At 35.1% G+C, this 20,650-nt stretch overlaps 2 protein-coding genes across 3 annotated transcripts; one reads left to right on the plus strand and one right to left on the minus strand.

Moving 5' to 3' along the window:
- Positions 1-25: 25 nt before the first annotated feature.
- On the plus strand, positions 26-4,989 carry LOC106153553 (uncharacterized). The gene is made up of 8 exons (XM_013527529.2): positions 26-353; positions 630-1,427; positions 1,714-1,896; positions 2,292-2,624; positions 2,900-3,005; positions 3,247-3,476; positions 3,770-3,896; positions 4,377-4,989. Exons 2-8 carry the CDS (start codon positions 684-686, stop codon positions 4,508-4,510), a joined length of 1,857 nt encoding a protein of 618 aa, XP_013382983.2. The 5' UTR covers positions 26-353; positions 630-683; the 3' UTR covers positions 4,511-4,989.
- LOC106153520 (uncharacterized) lies at positions 4,795-20,631 on the minus strand. 2 transcript variants are annotated; one of them, XM_087006298.1, is made up of 19 exons: positions 19,760-20,631; positions 19,005-19,089; positions 18,735-18,786; positions 16,301-16,339; positions 14,144-14,232; positions 13,793-13,895; positions 13,451-13,593; positions 13,018-13,187; positions 11,935-12,196; positions 11,531-11,672; positions 11,197-11,317; positions 10,942-11,005; positions 10,575-10,786; positions 10,199-10,243; positions 9,014-9,155; positions 8,664-8,771; positions 7,978-8,490; positions 6,575-7,651; positions 4,795-6,443 (listed from the first exon to the last, which is right to left on the minus strand). In XM_087006298.1, the coding sequence occupies exons 1-19, from the start codon at positions 19,929-19,931 to the stop codon at positions 5,747-5,749; spliced, it is 4,236 nt and encodes a 1,411-aa protein (XP_086862424.1). In that variant the 5' UTR covers positions 19,932-20,631; the 3' UTR covers positions 4,795-5,746. The 2 variants fall into 2 exon arrangements, with proteins under 2 accessions (XP_086862424.1, XP_086862425.1); XM_087006299.1 differs by lacking the exon at positions 10,199-10,243 and having other exon boundaries at positions 19,760-20,630.
- Positions 20,632-20,650: the final 19 nt, after the last annotated feature.

Below are 20,650 nucleotides of genomic sequence, written 5' to 3' on the forward strand. Positions count from 1 at the left end.
AGGTATGGATATTCTCCAGGAAGAAAAGGTGCAAAATTTAAATAATGGCCATGCAGTGTGGTTGCTGTTGAGGCTTATTTGATTTAAACTAACTTTTTTTTTTACATCAACCAATTGCCTGAATTACTAGAAAATTGTTATTGTACAATCCTTTTAAAAAACAAGCTTGCAGAGTCATAACGAGGCTAAGCAGTTGACAACGAGGCTACTGTCAGGAGGGGCAACAATATTTCTGCACGCTGGCCGGTAGATTTTATGGTCAGCCAAAAGCATGCTGTACCTTTACAAGGACAGTAAGAAGATATAAGGAGCATGCAGCCAACAAAAAGTGGACAGGCAATAAGCCATTAGAGGTAACTGTACTTGGACTTAGGGATAGCCGGCAAGACCGGATAGGATCAGTACATGTACATTTAGTCCGTTCGGGTGGCTTAATTAGAGCTGCCATTCCTGTCACATGTACATGTACTGTACACCGGCATCTAACTGTTATGTGTTGCACATTAACATGTCGCAAACTTGTCTACTATATCTAGGCTTCAGGCACGCTCGACTGTCACCTTGGTCGACTTGTGTATTTTAATTCATCCTAAAATAATGTATAAATTATGACAATACATTAATTTCAGTCGAACCACCAGTACTGAGCAGTGTTGCAGTAAAGAGGGAGGGAGACATCAAAAATGGGAGTCAGAGGCTTGCTAAGTTACTGCCTTTGCAACCAAGAGCAATGTGTGGAATACTATGATCTGATTGAAGAGGCAAACAGGAAAGGGGGCCTAGAAATTTTGATCGATTATTACAGTTTTCAACAGATGATACTCGCCAATTTCTGGAAGAGCCTCAGAGCTGTCAAACACAACCCATATCTAAGATTAGAAGGTGGTGAATACAGCACACTAGATGCCTACTTGTCAAAACTGGTGCAAGACCTTCAGTCCCTTGGCATCCACATGGTGTTTTACATAGATGGAGCCAAGGGGAGTTCATATTTTTCCACACAGCAGAAACTGGAAACTTGGAAGTCGAGACACTACAAGGAGCTGAGGACACTGAAGCAGCTGACCGATGTGTGTAAAGGAGTAATGGATATACAGGCTTTACCAGACGATGTGAATGTCCGTCCTGTGTTACTAGAAGTCCAAGTATTAGGCACACTGAAAAAATGCAACTGTGAGATCATACAGAACAGCTGTGGAGAAGCAGATTTTGTGATTGCTGATGGTTTGATTCACAGGCCCAAAGCTTTTGCAGTACTGAGTAATGATTCTGACTTTTGTATCATGCAGAACTCAAGGTTTATTCCAAACGAGCTCTTTGATTTGGATAATGCTATACAATTAGGACAGGCCAGTTTACTCCCACAAAAGCCAATGAGCCTAAAAGTTGGGGTGATAACCACAGAAAGAGTTTTGCAGTTGTTTGGTGTAAGTTAATGATTAATTCCTCCTTTGTTTAAACCCAAGTAAAAGTGTAACAATAATGTTTTTTTCTCTCGAAATCCATTAAATTATACCAGAGGAATGGGGAAATGTGTGCTTAAGAAGCATTGCAAGGTTAAAAGCAATACTTGTTATAAAGGGTAATGATGAAACTTTAGAAAGTTAAAGGAAATCTGTATTGCAAATATTGGATAATTCAAACTATATGTATCTCTGTATTGACTGCAGATTTCTTAAACCTAACACTTACTGTCTCTTTGGTTTGCTTCAGTTTAGAAGTCATAGGCTACTTGTTGACTTGAGTATTGTCAATGGAAATGACTTCACAGCCCATTATATGAAAAGCCTATATCACCTACTTGATGTGCGGGGTGCTAAGAAAGTGGAGAACTTTGCAGGCTGGATGAGGCATTACAAAGGAATTGAAAACCATCCTATACTTGCAAGAGAATTGGTAAACTGAAGCCTTGTTTTTTGTATTTTTCAGAAAAATATTCAGAAAATTATGATTGTTATTAATTATGGATGTAGATGTTTTTATGGTGAGAATTAAGGGGTAAACGTTATTATATATATTCAGTGGTTCTTTATGTTAAATTGGACATGATTTTTTTTCTAATTTAAATCAAATATGAAATTGTTTGCTTAACTTTTTTTTTTTTTTGTCTTAATTACCACCAGTCGAGCGGTTTCATATTTCTCAAAAAATGACATTTAAGCAGATATTTTCAGCTATCTTCCTGTGCTATAAAAAACTCTTGCTTGCTCTAGCTCTCACTTGCTTCATATTATGTAACTCAAAAAGCATTTTAGTTTTAAAAGACTCGTTATAAAAATTGTTTATTACAGCAATATAACCCTCAATTTGCCACGGCTGTCATGACTTCCAGGCAGTTTTACACTTTGACTGCTCCGCCAGACAGACCAACCATGAAGTGCCCCCTCTCAGAGTATCTAGAACAAGCTGTACAGCATGGTACTCTACCCTCAAATATCATGGCCATGCATAGCAATTTCTACTGGCATCGCTTTCTGCTTGAGGACTCCACTCCAGGTCTTCCATGTGCAGAGGTGGCATTACAGAGTTTGAGAACATTTATCTACAGAATGGTTCTCCCAAGATATGAAAATTATGTGTATGAATATGGAAGGACACCAGATTCAGACCTGAAGACCATTCAGGTAATCTGAGGCATTGATGAACTTATTAATGCAGCATTGATTACACATTTAAATTACACATATTCTGTGTAAAGTAAAGATAGGCAAGATTATTTTATATTTGTGATAAATGTATTTGATATGACCTAAAAAGTATGTTGTAAATGTTTTAAAGTATTGATTTCAATAATATGCCAATATATATTAAAAAGAATATGCACGGGAGATAAATGAATGAAAGTATTATTATTTATCTTAAAACTTTTGGGAATTATATAATTATCTAAAATTTTAAGGTGCACGCTGCCCATGCAAGCCTACCACCAGTTAGCAATATCAAACCAGACAGAACATTTGAAAGCTTGAAATTGTTTCATAGAATAATGATGCACCAAGAGCCAGGTAATATTGAAATGTTGACTGTACTTTTTCCGTGTCATCATGAAATTTTCCTTTTTCTATTATTAAAGCATGTGTACAAAGAAATCCTATAATTTAAAATTAAAACCACTTTTGAAGCTATAATAATTAATTTAATGAAAAAAGTTTTTATACAGGAGATCAGAGCAATACATTAAATTATTTTTTATTGTTATCAACAGTTAGTGCATATACTCCATGTTTTTGGTATAATCTTTTACAGACTTTGAGCTGAACTTCTTTCAACGTTATGGTCGCAAGAGCGGATTTATTTTCTGTATACTGCGTTATTTCCTGGTGCTGAATTGGGGTCAGAACCTATATATAACACCTGTGGAGTTTCTGTCTGTCCTGGCTACAGCTTTTGGTTGGGAGCACCACAAAGACCAGTGGTACCAGAACATTGCCATCAGACCTTCGAGCAGGTGTGTCACCATTGGGAACTGGTTCCAGGTAGGAGTCCTACATTTAAGTAGCTTTGGCAATACTAAATAATATTGGATTACAGTTAGGCTACCACCTCCCATAAGCTTTATGAAGTTAAATTGCATGAAAATAAATGTTGGCATCATAAAATGTTTTATTCTTTTTTTTTTTACCTTATGTTCCCAAGAAAACTGTTTATTTGTTCTAGAAAGTAACATATTCACTCACATTAGTCTTCGTGTGTTGAATGTGTTCGTAGGTTGAATCTACATGGTAAATGGCAAGAATTTAGCTCTCATCATTTTTTCAATTTTTTTCAGGCTCTTTACAGATATGCTTATAATTTCCTGGGCAAAATGTTGTACTTGAATCAAGAATTCCCTCCCCCTCATGAAATATTTGCTGGAGCTAGATGGACAGCTTTTTACATGATAATGTACCCACAAGGCATGTTTTTTTTTTTTTTTTCATTCAGAAGTTCAGAACGCCTTATTGCTCATGAAATGGCAACAAGTGGTGTATTGGTAGATATGTCTGCTTGGTTAAGCAGATTCATAATTAAATTGCTCATTTGCAAGAATTTAATTAGCATGGAATGTAACAATAAAAGGGCCTTATGTCCCACGCGGGACGAAGAGCAATGATGATGATGATGTAACAATAAAAGAATGGTAACTAGAACAAAGTTTATATACTATGCTGCTTGTGATGCATTAAGTTAAAACTTCCCTTTTAAGAAGTCTCAGTTGATGGTCTTGAATTCAAATTCTCTTCTTATCTGACAAAAAAGGTTTGTTGTGTTTTCTTTTTTTTTTTTTTGTAATGGACCAGATAACTGTCTTTAATACTTTTTTCTGTCTGATAATTTTTAGATAAGAATAATTTTAGGCAGTAAAAAGCTTTATCTTATTTCATTTTTGTTTTCAGATATCTATGAAAACCCTATTGCTGTTCCTTGTGACATGTTGCAAACAGTTGAGCTGGACAGAAGTAAGATCATTGAAGAAAAGAAGCACATGATTCGCTGGCTGGTTCAAGGATGTTTTCCATTTAGAGACTAATTCCTTATTGGACAGAATTGTTTCTTGATTGAAAACTTATTCCTTGTGAACAAAACTGATTAAGAGGCACGTAAATGCATTTAAAATGTGAACGCAAAAACAAAATCTTTCAAATATACAATTTAGAGGGTTTCCAGATCTCAAAGGAATCTAGTCTCATAGGTTGAAGGGAAAGTTCAGTAGATAGTTACAGAGGTTTTGCCTTAATTTTATGTCAGTCTTACTCTGCTTGAACTAGTATGTTTTTTTTTAAATGTATGTTGCAATAATGAAAGAAAGTCTCCTTTGCTCAACTTTTGTCCTTTATTGTGTCAAACTCATCCATAGCAAACTGCTTCAGTGAATATACTAATAAACCATTTTCAAAGTGAATGCAACTAAATTATACAGACATTATCTCTCACATTTGATAAATTGATTACCTTGTCCCCTAGTTCATAACTGGTGCCCAGCACTGATATAAATTAGCACAATGATAGTTTTTACTATCTTATTATTTTTTTTCTCAGAATCTTCTGTATTACAGGTGTACACATAAAATATACCTAGTGCTTTAACTGCACAATAAAATAATCCCATCAATTACATATCTCTTTATTTTAAGATGAATATCTTTTCATCAATCCTTTTACAAGACAAAATTACTTCAAGAATGTACAACTTCAGCAGCTTCATGCTTTTAAAACTGGCTTCATTCCAGTTAGTGCTGGACACTTGCATATGATTGACATGCTTCATAAATCAAAAGACCCGAATTAAAAACTCAAATACTCCCGAAAATAGACTTCCTTAAAAGTACCTCAATACATTATCCAACAAGGTTCATCACATTTTGAAAAAAATGTTCAGCTGACATTTTATTTCTGAAGTTGATGTGGAACTTGAATCGCCTGGTTATTGTACTGAAAGAAGCTTCTTCATTTGAATGACTGGTCTTTGTAAGGTAGCCATGATTGTTTTCTCCCAAACTTTCAACTTAACATGCACATGTGCTTTCAAAGCCTTACCTTGTCTTTCTTTAATCTCTGAAAGAATACATGTTGATTAACAATTTTGCTGTCATCATTCAATGTATCTTTGTTGCTGTCCACATGCTCTTTGAATGTTTTCAATTGCCAAGCAGCTTTTGTTGAAGAGAGATCACTCCTCAAATACTCAATCATGCATGATCATTTGCATACAGAACAATCATATTCCACAATGTCCACACAAAAACATCCACTGCCTACTTTGCCATTAGTGTTTTGAAACTGTGGATTTCATCCGATTTTCCTTATGCTTTTCCTTCTTATGTTTCTTTTTGTGCTTGTGTTTTTTGTGTTTCTTATTCTTTTTGTGTTTTGAAGATTTCTTCTCTTTACGTTTTGGACTGGCACTTGATGTAGATTCACTTGGGGATAAGCTTCTGGCTCTTTTTACCACTTTACTTTCTTTCTCTTTCTTTGCAGGTTGTTTCTCTTCTTCAGAAAACTCTTCTGAAGACTGGTCACTTTGGGAAGATTCTTCATAATCTGGTTCAAATGAGGCCTCGTCTATCACAGATTCTTTACGGACATCTATTTTTGCAGATTTCATTTCGATCAATTTCTTATCTTCATCATTTTCATCCTTATCTTTACCATTCTTATCCGAGTCTCTCCTACTTTCTATTCTTTTGTCCCGGGGCTTATCCTCCCATTTGTCATCTTTATTACTGTTTTTATTCTTTTCACTCGAAGGAACTGTCACATTAAACCCTTCCTTGCCTGAAGTATTGGTGACCCGGCGTTCTGTACTTTGGCTACCTGAAGCCTTCTGCAAAGGTTGAGAATCCACATACACACGCCTTCCCCCTTTCTGCTGTGAGGGAGCTGAAGAGATGGTAGATCCCACAATGGCAGACTTGGGTATAGACTTCTGGGCCAGCACTTTCTCAGCACTCTCAATTACAGATCTATTTAAAAATAAAAAAATAGAAATTAATTGTGGTGCTGATATTTTGATTAAAACAATCCATGTTAAGATGTAACAGTGTTAAGATGTAACATGCAATCTCTCTCTGATATGAAACTGAAAGCAACTTACTTGGGCAATGGTTTCTTTTCATTTTGCTTCTTCCTAGTATCCTGCCCATCCCCTGAAGGAGAGTCGTAGTCATCCCTCTCCCACTTGGAGATTTCTGGAGCATTAACAATCAGCTCTGGCTCCTTGGGCTCCTCACTCTGAACAGGGGAGACATCTTTACTTTCCACCTCTCTTGCAGTTGTTTTCTTTTCGGTTGGGTCAACACTGTGGTTCCCTTTTTCTTGAATGAATTCATCCTCAGTTGATGACACAGCCCCTAGTCTTTCAAATACAGATTTTTCGGGCTTGATCTTTTTGTCACCAGAGGTCTTGTTGATAGTAGCACCTTTATCATTTTGAGATTCAACTGTTGCAGTTGTCTTGGTTTTAGATTTTTTCTTTTTCTTCTCAGGCTTGGTTTCTTCTGCCTCGGATTTAATTTGTTTGACTGGTGGTTCATCAGGCTGTTCTGTTTTCTGCTTTCGCTTTTTAGGTTTAGTTTGTGCAGAGGCGTCCTCCTCCGTTTCTTTTTTTACCTTCTTCACTGGGGACTCTGAGCCAGATTTGACTTCAGCTTCAGCAACTTTGGAAACTTTCTTTACTTTCTTCACCTTCTTTGCCTCAGCATCTGACGGAGTTGGTTTTTCCTTCTCTTTCTTTTCTGGTGTCTTTGAACGCTTTTCTTTCTTTCTCATCTTGTTCTTTTCCCTTTCTTTACTATCTCTGTACTTTTCATCAGTCTTTTCTTCCTTCCTTTCTTTGGACAGCCTAGCTTTTTCAGTCCCTTTTGCATAGTCCTTTTCTTTTTTGGCTCTCAGTTCTTTTTCTCGGCCATCCTTCACCCTCTCCCTCTCCCTTTCCTTGCTTCGAGTTCTGGACCTGGTTCTCTTTTTGGACTCTGGGGGTTTATTGCTTCTGTGAGATCTCTCCCTTTCTCTGTCCCACTCTGGATGAGGAGGACCTCTGGAGTCAGATCTTGAGCTGGCATATCCTGCATTGTACATCTCCCTCATGTAGTCCTCATAACGAGGATCTGGATACCTGGGGTCAAAAGGAGGTGGTGGCCTATCATACCTCTCGTCCACTGGCCTGTCGTAGCTGTAATGTACCAAATACTTCAGGTAATTTAAGATATAGAACTTTGTATGATGAAGAATTGAAGAATGTAATACCCATAAATCAATGTGCACATCAGACATCTTTAAATCATAGGAAATACTTGCATTTGTGCAAAAAAAAAGATACTTGCAATCTAGAATAAAAGAGCATAGCTGGACAAATGTAGTACAGACAAAAATATAATTACATATTAACATATATGAACATAATAAAAATGATGGAGTACATATATGTATGTGCACGTGTGTATTGATACTTAAAGTTGTTAAGCAAGAGAAAAATCAACATATTGTTTCAAATCCTACCGATAAAAATCTTCATAATATCTTGACGGTGATGGTGGATATTGGGGGTATCCTCTGTACCTATCTGGTGAGTATCTACTACCATATCTGTCTGGAGAATCATAATACCCTGGAGGAAATGGGTAGGATGGAGAGAAATGGCGGTAACTAGGAGAACCTGACCTCCCATGAGTATCATAATATGATCTAGGTGACAATGGTCTTCTACCATACGGTGATCTTGAACGTGACCTATATTTTCCAGGAGGAGGTCGTCTTGGTGAAGGAGATCTAGATAAAGGACTTCTTGAGAAACGCTTTTTTCTTGGCGATCTAGCTTTTTTAGGTGCTGGTGAGCTAGAAAGAGACCTAGATCTGTAGCGTGATGGAGTTCTTGATCGTGGCCTAGGTGATCTGGTACGTGATCTGGTTCTTGATTTAGTTCGAGATCTGGACAGACTTTTTCTTCTAGTTTTGGGTGATTTAGATCTTGTTCGTGATCTTGATCTTGACCTTGACCGGGACTTGGATGGGCTGCCCAAAAAATAATATCCATATTGTTAATACACAATAAAATAGACATTTTTAAAAACCTTAACCTTACACCTAAGTTATGCAGCCTTCTAAATCAAACTTGCCTTACTAAACAATTAATGTGACTAAATCAAAAATTTTACAATAAACTTCTCAAGACTTTGTTTCCTTACCTCAAACCTAGACTCTTTTTTAACTCTTTCTGTTCTTGTCTTTTTTTCTGCTCTTTGGCATACTCCTCTAATTCTTTAAGGAAATCATCTTGCATTTGTGAAACTGACCTAAGAAGAAAAAAGGATTTCATAAGTCTTTCCGTATATTTATAAATAATTAAACATTTAAATGGTTTTCATTCCAATTTCTTTACACCTTTTAAATCTAGCAGTTAACTTTTTATGTAAATGTAATTATAATAGTCTCAAGTCATAATTTAACATGAAAAAAAAAAGCCTTATCAATATTTACACAAACAGAAGCTATTACAAAATAGATGGCATTGTAGCAGTAATGTAAATCAACTTACTTTTCCTCCAATTCCTGTTGCAGTATTTTGGCCTTTGTTTTATAGAACTGCTCCTCAGTTAAAGGTATCCCTGGGGGGCGCACAGGACCTGGAAAGGGTCCAGGGGCTGGGGGTCCACCAGGGAGACTAGGAGGCATCACACCTGAAGGATTATCATACTGGATTTAATATCTAATAAATCCACTAGAAAATAAAGACTGCTGCTAGTCTGATAAAACATTATTTCGAATGAAACTACAAATGAAGCGTCACAATCTTTAAACTGATAAAAGTAAAATGTCGCTGAATTTGATAAAGGTTTACTCAAACATGTGTTTGTATTCAAAATAACATTTGCGTATTTTATCTAATCGAAATCAGTAATGTTAAATTGCTAAGCTGATAGAGCTTTGATTATGCAAAGTGGTAAGCTGTAAATTCTTATCTTCACTACAATTGGTCTACACAGTACAATTATACTTTTATCCCATTTTACCGACTGATAATTAGAAACCCAGCTTCAGTGATATTACATAATGGTTGAAAGACTAAGAACTCAAATAATGCACTAGTGTATGATATCTTTTAAAGCAGATTTAATAACAAAAACAGAATGAGGTAACTGAAGACAGTTTAAGGAGACAAATGTACAAGAGTTCATTTCACTTTAGGGTATAAAAACAAAAGCCGAAAAAAACATCTTTGCTTTACATTACAACACAATCAAATACATGCTTATTTGTACACATTTCTTTAATATGAAAACTCAGATCATAAAAACAAAACAAGAAACCACTAAGAGTAAATATATCAATTTACTGACGATTTCTACAACTAAGTTACCACAAGAAAAAGGATATGAGAAAAATGGTTATCCAAGAATTCTGATTTTGCATTTTCCGACCCCATTTTTTTCACATATAAAATATTTTTTGTAAACACTCATAAGTAAAAATGAAGAAATCACACATGAAAGTCAGAATTCAAAGCTGTGTTAACAAGTTGCTAAATCTAACAATATTTCATACAAGGTAAGATGTGTGTATAAGTGCAAACTACAAATACATTAATGCAATTCCTACATAATTTGCACAAGCTCAGGCTTCAAATAATTGGGTATGCTGTGCATAGTGCAAAAGGGAAGGAAGCAAGAATTAATACAGTAACTGTAGTCACAAGCAATTGCTGTGTTCTCTACTCTCTTACCAATTCTAACATCCATTGGAGGCCGAGGGCCCATAACAATCTGCTCTGTAACCATAAAGATTTGCAAACATCATCCAAATGAGTCTCATTCCCATTTAATGAAATACCATTATGGTACTTTTGATGATCTTTGTGTTTGTATGGGAATTCATAGACTCTAGATGCATACACCTGTTTCTTTGTAAACTTTGTAAACTAAATTTTTTAATGGAAGTTAACGATTTTAGATATTGGAGTGGGCTTTCACTGGCACTTAAAAGTTTCCACTGACCACTTATAAAAAGTCTGAAAAATAACTAAATACCATAACCTTTATTGGTATGAGCTGGGCAACCCAAAAGATATGCAAGTATTTTGTGTTAAAAACACTTCTTACCTGGTGGAGGAGGCTGCCTGTACATGGGAGGTGGTGGCCCCCGTGGTCCAGGAGGAATGTGATGAGGGATGGGTGGCCCTACAACTGGGGGCCCATGAGGCACTGGGGGTCCATGCATATAAGGTGGGGGAGGGCCCCCCTGTGGGACAGGAGCAGGAGGGTGTTCCATGGAGTGGACGGGTGGCGGTCTCTGCTGGGGAGGATATGTAGGCCTGAAAGCAAAAGAGATATGAGATCACAAACAGCCATTTGTAGTTAAATGATACAGAAAGTTTACTCTAGCTGGGGGAAATGTAAACCATTTAATATAATATCAGAAATAACTCTTTACAGTATTAATAACTAAAACAAAATATGCTTTACATACCCCGGGGGTGGTGGTCTACTGGCCCTTACAACTGGTCCACTTTGAGGAGCTCCTGGGGGTCCACCTAAAACATAATAAGGTTTATGAAGAAGAATTTTCAAAAAACTTTCCCCACCTCTCATACATGAACACAGACATCATCAAAAAGACATCTGTGCATGAATATTCACAAACCTACATAAAAGTACTACATAAAAGTAACCCTGATACTCCATACAAGAACTTGTTTCATGACATGATAAAGACAACCCCTACCTGCTGGTGGATACTGTGGGTGTGCCTGTGGTCTGGGCTGTGGGGGCTGCGAAGGGTATTTTTGTCTGGGGCCTCTTGTATAACCTGATTGTGGTCCTGCTTGAGGGGGTGCATTTTGAGGCTGTGAACAAAGAAAATATTGGTTAAGTGTAAACCAAGTATATACTGTTGTGGCAGACTGAGTAAAATGAATAAGTTTAACTCACAGTATAAAAAAAATAGAAACTGTATTTAGACTCAGCTATACTAAATAATGACCAAATGTAATATAATATAAAATTAAAATAATCACTGACATTTTTACCATTTTCACATGTAGTACTGATCAACTTACCCTCCTTTGTTTCTGTGGTGGAGGACGATTTTGTTGATATGCCGTGGGATAATTAGTAGTGGGTGCAGGCTGACTAGAATGGATCTCCTCTTTAACCTGACTTGGTGGCTGACTTTCATGAGATACTGGAGGTGGAGTAGACCTGAAAGGATATACATGTGGAGAAAAAAAAAGACTTATGATTTATACCAACTCATCTAGATGAACTGTCCTAACAATTTCACTATAGCTACCTGGGAAATACACAATATATTGCATTACAGACAAAAGCACATTGTATACAAAACACCACTTGAAAATCTAACAATAATTATTTACCCTACAGCATTTTCTTTATAATTTACTATCATATTTACAAATAAGACAAATCATAACTCGCTCAATACATCATAAATTATAAATACCTGTGTATATCTGGGCTTTTAACATCCTGCACAGGTTTAGCCACAGGGGGTGTCTGCTGGGCCTGTACTTGGGGAGAGGCTGAATGCTGAGGCTCTGTCACTTGGGAATTTTTCTTAAACTTTGTATAACCTGATTCATTCAAAAAGTTTTGCACAGCTGTTCTCAGGAATTTGTTGGCTATAAGTTTATCTGGGGATACATCTGTCTCGTGGCAGTGTGGACATTCATGTTCCTCTGTCTCCAGGAGAGCATTACGTACACCTAGAAGCAAGAAAAGCTATAACTGATGGACGTCTCACGCTCTATATATGGCTTAATGAAATAATATCAAGAACAAAACCATTGCGATTTCAACACATAAAAGGGAGTGAATTAAATTATAGGGGATACTAATTCAAGTAATAGATACATCTAGGTTATAATGAAACGCTTTCAAATCAAAGCCTGTTAATCTGACCCTGACAGAAGGTCAAATAAGAAGGTTAATTCAATTTCAACCAATTACAGCCTTTGCAAGTTTGTCTCCAACTCTTGGATGTATTCAATTTGATTTAAAGAAAGATTTGATTTGAGTTGCTCATTTGTTCATTTGATATTTGATATATATACATATTGCAATTACTTTACCCTTCAAAAATTTTAATTTGTAGTACGAACAACCATAGAAAGTATAAAAACCTCTTTGTGTCAAAAACTGTTTACATAAATTCAAAGCACAGACTTGTTTAAATGATCATTGTAAGAATAATGTGGATAAAGATAAATTTTGAAAATACTGCTATTGTTAAGTGCATACTGCACAAATATTATGACTACTACTTAGCTCTCAAAATATCTTATAAATCATTAAGGCCAGTTCAGTAATTTCCCCCACTTAAGTAACATCTTTAATTCTCCACCAAAACTGCATGGAATTTCAAATCATGCTAGTCAAGATAGTCAAAATGAAGCAGGTTTGCTTATTTCCTTTCTCTTTCACTTAGAATTTGAAGAAATGCAATAAGTAAACACAAGGGTAAAGAGGCTGTGGAGAGGGGGAAACTGATAACTGTGGTTTGGCCTCCTAACTGCTCAGTGCTCACATTCATCACAGAAGCTGTTTCCACAGCATGGTGCCACCACTGCATCAGTCAATAGATCTTTACACAGCTCACAGAGGAGTTCAGATGGAATGTGACGGGACTCTCGCTTCCTCTCTGGAGAATCTGGTGCAAATGGAGGTTTTTCACGTTTTCCAATGGCAAATGCTTCTCTGTAGAATAACAAAATGTATGCCCTTACCTTTATTATATAGTAAACTAGTTTACAATGAATGTCACATTTAGATCTTGCATTAATAAAAATAATAATAAATTTTTTCCTCTTAATTTTTCATTCCAGCATTATTATATTTTCTCCCATGTACACAATCCAAAAAGATTGTGACACTGACAACTAATAGAACAATCAGAGTTTACATCCTTTCAGTACACTGAAAAACAGTTCTTATAAAAGATACTAAGAAATTGTCCTCACTTGTCAATTGTCGGCACTACATAATGTCCAGTATGGGTCAACAAGGCTCCAGTTTGGTCTCCATCCTCTACTCTGGTAAGAAAGCTAATTGGTATCCCTGTTGGTCTTTTCAAGCGAACCTCTACTGGAGGGAGATTTGGGTCCTGAATATACGTTTTCAGTTAATTTCTTCTAATACAGAATATTTTCCCTTTGTGTACTTGCAAAATACATTTAAAAAATAGAATATATTTTTTGTTGTTTGTAATAACTTATGGAGAAGTGTCACTTATTGCATGTGTGCAAATGGAATCACAACGACAACCCCTCTTCCTGCAGACTGAATTGCATAATGAAACTTACATTTTTGTTTGGGCACTCATGTATATAATGACCAGCTTGATTACATCTTCTACACCTATAAAACGCTGGAGGGGGACCTGTTGGTAAATTTGGCTTCACATACCTATCAAATAAGGAAAAAAATTAATTTATTGGACCAATTAATTATAACATCCTTATTTCCAATAATCTTTGAAATAAATAAATGTATATAAATAATTTTTTTCAATCCCAAAATCAAACTTCTTTAAAGTAAAATTCAACAAATTTCCTGGCTTTGGAATATTTCTGGATGACTTCTTATAAAATTGTTTGAGAAATATTATTCCCCATTTCTAAAATAAACGTCTTTTAAGCCCAAGTGGGTCATACTTGGAAGAATCATATTCCATAGTGGACTGTGACATCATGGCCTTCACCTTGTCCTCTTCTGATGCATGGGCTGTGTGTAAATCAGCAGTCTAGAAATAAAGTATGAAATTGCAATGCTACAACTGTCGTTTCTTCTTCACTGTCACCAGATTAATTCATTTTATTGCATTACTTTCTCTACTGCATTATTTCTTTGTCATACTACAGTGTTACTTTCAAGCAGTATTATACCCCTGTATTTATTCTTCCCTTTCTATGGGGGAAGGAGGTGGTGGGGCATGTCACTTGGCACCCACCTTTTATAATGTCATAGGTTTTCCTTTGATCAGAATCATACAGACAATTTTTGTTTTGTAAGTAAACATTTTCCACACATTTATTTGGCTTTATTATTATTTGAGATTTAATACAAGCCAAGCTGTGGTTATCATCTTTTAAGATAAGTTCACATTATAGACATGTTTATGTTATAATGTTAACACTTTCAAATCAAAGTCCATTAACCTGACCCTGACAGGAAAAAAATAAAGTTAATTCAATTATAACCATGTATGTTTGTCTCCCACTCTTGGATTTAAAATAGAAGAAAGACAGAGACACAGTGTGACATTTTGCATTTTAACTTGTTACCTTAAGGATTAAAATAACAGATAGGTCAAAAATGTAAGTTCAAGGTCAAATCTTTTCTGATTAGAAACCCTAGAAAACACAAGTTTTATCTATGAACACATACCATGGAAACATAAAAGGGGTTTAGTATTTCAGTTACTCAAGAATTTAATACAACGACACAAAGACCAACTGTTTAGACACAGTAAGTTCATACAAGGTATTTATGATTGTTGACAGACAACCATCAGAAGCGTAGAAAAGCATATCCATATGAAGAATAAAAAGGACAGTGGGATGAGGGTCCATATTCTTCCTGGAAGAGAAATGGATCATCAGACAGCAGTGAAACTGATCCATATCCAATTATAGAAGAGTTAAAAGATGATTTGTGTAGGAATAAATGATTCAGAAAAAGATTTCAAGGGCAGACAAAGACATACAACACATCCTCATTAAAAAAAAGTCATAGTTGTATGAAAAGCAGTTAGGTTGCATCTCACATAAAAGCCAGTGCCTCCTTGAAATCCAATTGAGCTGACACTTGTATCCCCCAAAAGAAAAGAAAGGACGACCAGTAAATGGAGAACAGAGTCAAATACTGTTGATACATTTTAAACAGTGCTCTGTCAAATTGATCTTTAAGTAGGGTAAAACTTTTTTTAACCAGTGTCCCAACTTGTGCAGACAAGTTCTTTATTTTGGATCTAGAAGTACTGCCAGTCTGAATATCTGCAAAAATTAGATTAACCATACTTTTGGGAAAATAAATTGAAAGACAAACGTAAAACCTAAATCCTGTAGTATTTTTCAAAATTGCCTTGAGAGGCTTGGGTGGTCTGCATAAACAACACATTTATTAACAATTGATGGTAGAGACACCATATTCACTTTCAAGAAGCTTGGATATTATTTTTAAGGCCAAATTGACAAAAGGGGATAAAAGGAATAAAGAGGAGCAAATATATAATTCATACAGCTCAAATTTACAATATACCCATTATTAAAAACTTGGAAAGTATTGACCTACTGTTATTCAAATATGAAGAGGCAGATATTTTCCATCCATAAGTTCAAAAAAATTGTAAGAAGGAAATATTTTCAAACTTGCAGAACTATGTTAATATTAGTAACAGTACAAATTTTGAAAAAAAAAAAAAAAAAAGGCTGGTTATTATTATCTAAACAAGACATTTAAATCCAACCTGGATCATAGTAAGGGTAATTTTAATAACAAAAAGCTGGGATAAACAATCAAATGATACAGAAGTTGTGACAAGGGTTAGCACACATGCATAATAATTATGATATTATGAAAATCATGCTATAATGTTTGTGTACATTTTATCAATAGACAATAGAGAATCGATTTAAAAATTGACAATTCTGAGCAAGGAAGGTCAAAGTGGATGAAGAAAAATTGTAGCAAATCGGTCAGTTGGAATAATTGACCACTTTATTATCGTTCATCTCAACATTAGCAATATTTATGTCACAGTACTTGACTAAAAGATACTTTTTAAAAAGTGAAACAAAAGCATTATGTACCTGCTTCAACTTCTCAAGGGTCATTGGTTGCAGATCACTCTGTTAAAAAAGACAAAAAACAAAGCATTTAACATTTAAAATCATGTCAGTAGCTGTCTCAGTGACATCTTCTGTTTCCTTCGATTCCCTTTAGCTATCAACCATTACATTTCAATATGTGAACCACCTTCAGATTATGCCTGCAAATAAATTATTTCTCCCCTGTTATCTTCTGTGGGTGCCAGGGTCAAACAATAAGATTGCAACAGCCAAATGCTACTTCACTCACTCTCACATTATTTGTAATTTAAGGCTTCGTTCACATGCAATTTTTATTTTCTAAATTCTATTTTCTATTTGCGGTATGTCTTTTGATCACGGTCTGTGGCCTGAATATCCCGCGGCGTAATTACTGGCAGCGCGAGCCAGTTACTATAAGTTACTATAAGTAACTGGCTCGCGCTGCCAGTAATTACGCGGCGGGATATTCAGGGCACAGACCGTGATCATAAGATAGCGCAAATAGAAAATAGAAATTAGAAAATAGACATTGCATGTGAACAAAGCCTAAATCTATTATTGTCTCAATAATTGACTTTTCTTCCATTTCATATAATCAGTATAACTTTTTCTCAAAATAGACAATTTTCAAAATTACAAGCAGAATAAATTTAATCCCAGAAACATCAACTTCCCCTTTACTTTCATGGAAATTGGTAGATTTTTCAGTTTGTACAGTAAATTAAATAACTATTGTATAAACTACTCATCTGGCTTTCAAATTTGGATTGAATTTCCTTTCTTTTCTTTTGACAAAACACTTGGTTAAATTGATTATCAACATAAAGTATACTTCATTTGGTCTTTCTGATTATAACACCAGTCACAAAATGATGAGTTATTAAGCAGTTTACAGCTAATAATGAGCTAGGTTAAGTTAAATGGGACACACAAAATCATTCAATCTGGGCTGATGCAATCCCCATGTCTGACACAAGACAAAAGGAACAACAGTCAACCATACTGTAACAACTTTATTGATTGTTCAAATCATGAACTCACAAAAATGGCATTTATATCAACAAGAAAAATAGGTCTGTTAAAAATATAGTATTTTTTCACTTTGTAAAAAGTGTAAAGGCATTAACAACATCAACAGAATGTTGACTGTATCAAAATAACATATAAAAATATGAAATTTAAGACAATATAAAAAAAACAATTAAAAATCTTAAAACAAAACAATTAATGACTACAAACAATACTATATCCAAATATCCCAACAAAGTCTTCTCAAATGACATTCTCCATATGCATTGTCTTTAATTACTTGTCATAGAACTGTTTCTAAATAAACACCAACCATCCCCTGAGTTTTACTGATTCAAATTGTACAATGACAATTATTTCTGATTTTTTAAAATTAAAATTAGCACTGTACAAACAGGTCATTAACTATTGTAGCATCCTGGAGCTCAAAACTGCAAGTAACACATGCAGTTCTTTCTTTCCAAGATTGCAATCTGTTTCAAATGGTAATGACCACCAACCATTCCTTTAATAAAGTACCCAATTCCCATAAAACAACAAAATGCGCATATCATAAACAGTATAACTTAAAACCAATATAAGTCAAACTTTTGTTTTGAGCATCAAATGTCCATTATCAACGGAACACCTCAGATATTCTCGCTTAACATGTTTGCAAAACATGGATGATTTACTGTACACGAAATGAGAAAGAGTCATGCACTGTTCACATTATAAACATATTCATCTCATTTTGACCTTAAAATCTTCACTTCTAAAAATAAAATAAAGTCATTTCTCATTGTAACTCTAAGAGCTTTCAAGGTTAGTTTTGTGATCCATAAACTGAACTTTTTTACAATCATGTTACAACATTATATTCTAGTAGAGCACATATAAACTATCTTACTATTAATAAAGCAATCAGTTTTGAATTTACCAAAGAAAATCCATTGACACCACTGTTAAATTCTAATTCTCTTACAGACACCTGAAAGCAACTGTTGTGTAAAATGCCATCACAAATATACATTTCTTTGGGTAGCATTTATTTCTATATGTATTAGCATCTCACTGAACATGGACTTTTGTCTTTTGTCTACATAAGATACTCAAGGCATATATGAAACTTAACTTTTTGAAACAGCCTGAAACCTTAACATACAACAGCTATGATATAACTATGATATAACACTTATACTCCTTAAATGATATTTCATGAGCAAGATCATTTGTGAAATATGAATTCAGACCATAGGAGGAAAGACAGTGCAAACAAGATGTTGATGTACGCATGTCATACACACCAAACCGCCCATCTCTGTGCAAACAAACCCGGGCGGACGGAGCTCCTTATGCTATCACTAGTTCTACTTACGATACAAGGATGAAAAAATTGATCAAAATTTGATATGTTGTTACATACTGCCTTAGGACCGTTGGACTCTGGACGCGGTAGATTTTGATGTTGCTGTTCCCTAAAAGATTAATTTGAATGAATATCATTACATGAATAACATCACTGTATCCATACTTAATATTCAATTATGCCCATTTATGCCCAGTTACTGTGCCAATTCCAACATCAGTGTTAAAATTTTAGCCAAGTTGATAATTGATGAAATGAATATCTCTTTTTATTTTAGAAAGTGTGAAAATTAAATGTGAAACTTTGATTACTTTTTTCAAAACTTACCATGGTTTTGGTTGTTTACTTATAGGGATGCGCGCAACCAAGACCGATGTATTCTTTGGAATGAGTTCTTCATCGTTCATATACTCTGAAGGATAAAATAAAACTTTAAGTACCAACTTTAATGAACGACTCACAGCACAAAATTTAAAATGGTTTCCACTAGTTTAACAATAACATCCAGAACTCATCGAATTACCAACAGCATTCAATAGTATTTATTGATGTTAGGAATTAAAATGGAATTCACTTCTTAATTTTTCCTGAAGTTTAGACACTGAAGGTACATCCTACAGAAAACATAGCAGTATGATCCTAGAAAGGTGAATTGTGATGCCCAAAGGTGAACTTAAAACTTCTAAGTATATCATCAAACAAATTACATTATCCAAAGGGTTTTGGCCAAAAAGCCATGACCATATATTTTCAGTTATAAATGCATGTCAACTGTGGGCAGAATGGTCAATAGCATAGTTTTTCGTAAGGTATACAGAACTCTTTTGTTGTAAGATTGGGTAAGTATTTTTAGACTTTTTCATCATGAGCATTTGTTGACCAATTTTGACACATATTTAGAGATATCTCATTTTTGCTAAGTTTTAGACAAAATTAACAGACAGGGTACACTTTGAAGTGTTATTATCATGATGCATAGGCACAGTTATTCTTCACCAAAAATTAAAAGCAAACAAAATCCATAAGGATGTGCAAAATGGTGAAATTAGAATTTATTTTGAACAGATGAAACCGAGATTCACCTTCTTGGGTCTGTGCATTGATGATCTGGAACCGGAAATTGTCCATGCTTTTCTGAAGCTTCTTCTGTTGGATGATGGCCTTTTTGAGATCCCCCAGGGATATATGCAGCCCATCAAATGTGATTGTTTCATGGTTGCGGCTGCTCTTAAACTTGAAATACACATGAGACATCTTGACAACTTCAGCTGGAAAGGCCCTTTGAACTTTTCTAATAGGCTTTTGCCAAATAACTCATCAATTTTGGTCTGAAAATCAAATGACCTTGAAAACCACTATCACTATCAGTATCAATCACAACACAGGAATATTTTCAAATATGTATTTGAAACCCATATATTCCATTATTAAATGATGTATTTGTGTTAAGTTGCATGCAATTCAGGAACGTAAACCATTGCAATCTGACAAGTAGTCACTGTTATTTGTAAGGTGTTTTCCTTTCTTCAGTCAAACATTAAGACCTTGAAAACTGCCAAGTCATTGTTTTTTTGAATACGGGTACATGAAAAATCTGCATAAAATTGTGTGTCATATCACGACAGTAATGTTTCTATAAAATAAGTCCATCCAACTATATCAGTTCAGTTCTGTTACGAATAAATTCTCCTTTCCTTTGTCTAGAACGTATCAAACATCTTTTTCTTCACGCTTTGTCATAAATTTCAAACACATGGTTTGAGAAAGTTCTGAATAAATGGGTCCTTGATGCAACTCAGGTAATACTCCTATGTTCTTGAACACTGCGTCTTCTTAAAAAATCTTCTCTGAGTCTCTAAAAATGAATTCTTGCCTTACTGAATCTTTAATAATACAGGACACGCAGACGCCCTGAGAACTCAGCTAACATGGCCGCCTTAAAGGTGGGGATTCCCGGATGTTCACAAGGAAGT

The sequence above is a fragment of the Lingula anatina genome, chromosome 2 (genome assembly GCF_051362555.1).
Source record: "Lingula anatina isolate TDL-2025a chromosome 2, LinAna3.0, whole genome shotgun sequence".
Lineage (NCBI taxonomy): Eukaryota > Metazoa > Brachiopoda > Lingulata > Lingulida > Lingulidae > Lingula > Lingula anatina.

Excerpts from the sequence above, each read along its gene's own strand:
- LOC106153553 (XM_013527529.2), top strand. The coding sequence starts at position 684 with ATGGGAGTCAGAGGCTTGCTAAGTTACTGCCTTTGCAACCAAGAGCAA. Across the intron at positions 1,897-2,291 it reads CTATACTTGCAAGAGAATTG|CAATATAACCCTCAATTTGC; the intron begins GTAAACTGAAGC and ends TGTTTATTACAG. Across the intron at positions 3,477-3,769 it reads CCATTGGGAACTGGTTCCAG|GCTCTTTACAGATATGCTTA; the intron begins GTAGGAGTCCTA and ends AATTTTTTTCAG.
- LOC106153520 (XM_087006298.1), bottom strand. The coding sequence starts at position 19,931 with ATGTCTCATGTGTATTTCAAGTTTAAGAGCAGCCGCAACCATGAAACA. Across the intron at positions 12,197-13,017 it reads AAACAGCTTCTGTGATGAAT|GTGTACGTAATGCTCTCCTG; the intron begins GTGAGCACTGAG and ends TCTTGCTTCTAG. Across the intron at positions 11,673-11,934 it reads AAAAGCCCAGATATACACAG|GTCTACTCCACCTCCAGTAT; the intron begins GTATTTATAATT and ends ATATCCTTTCAG.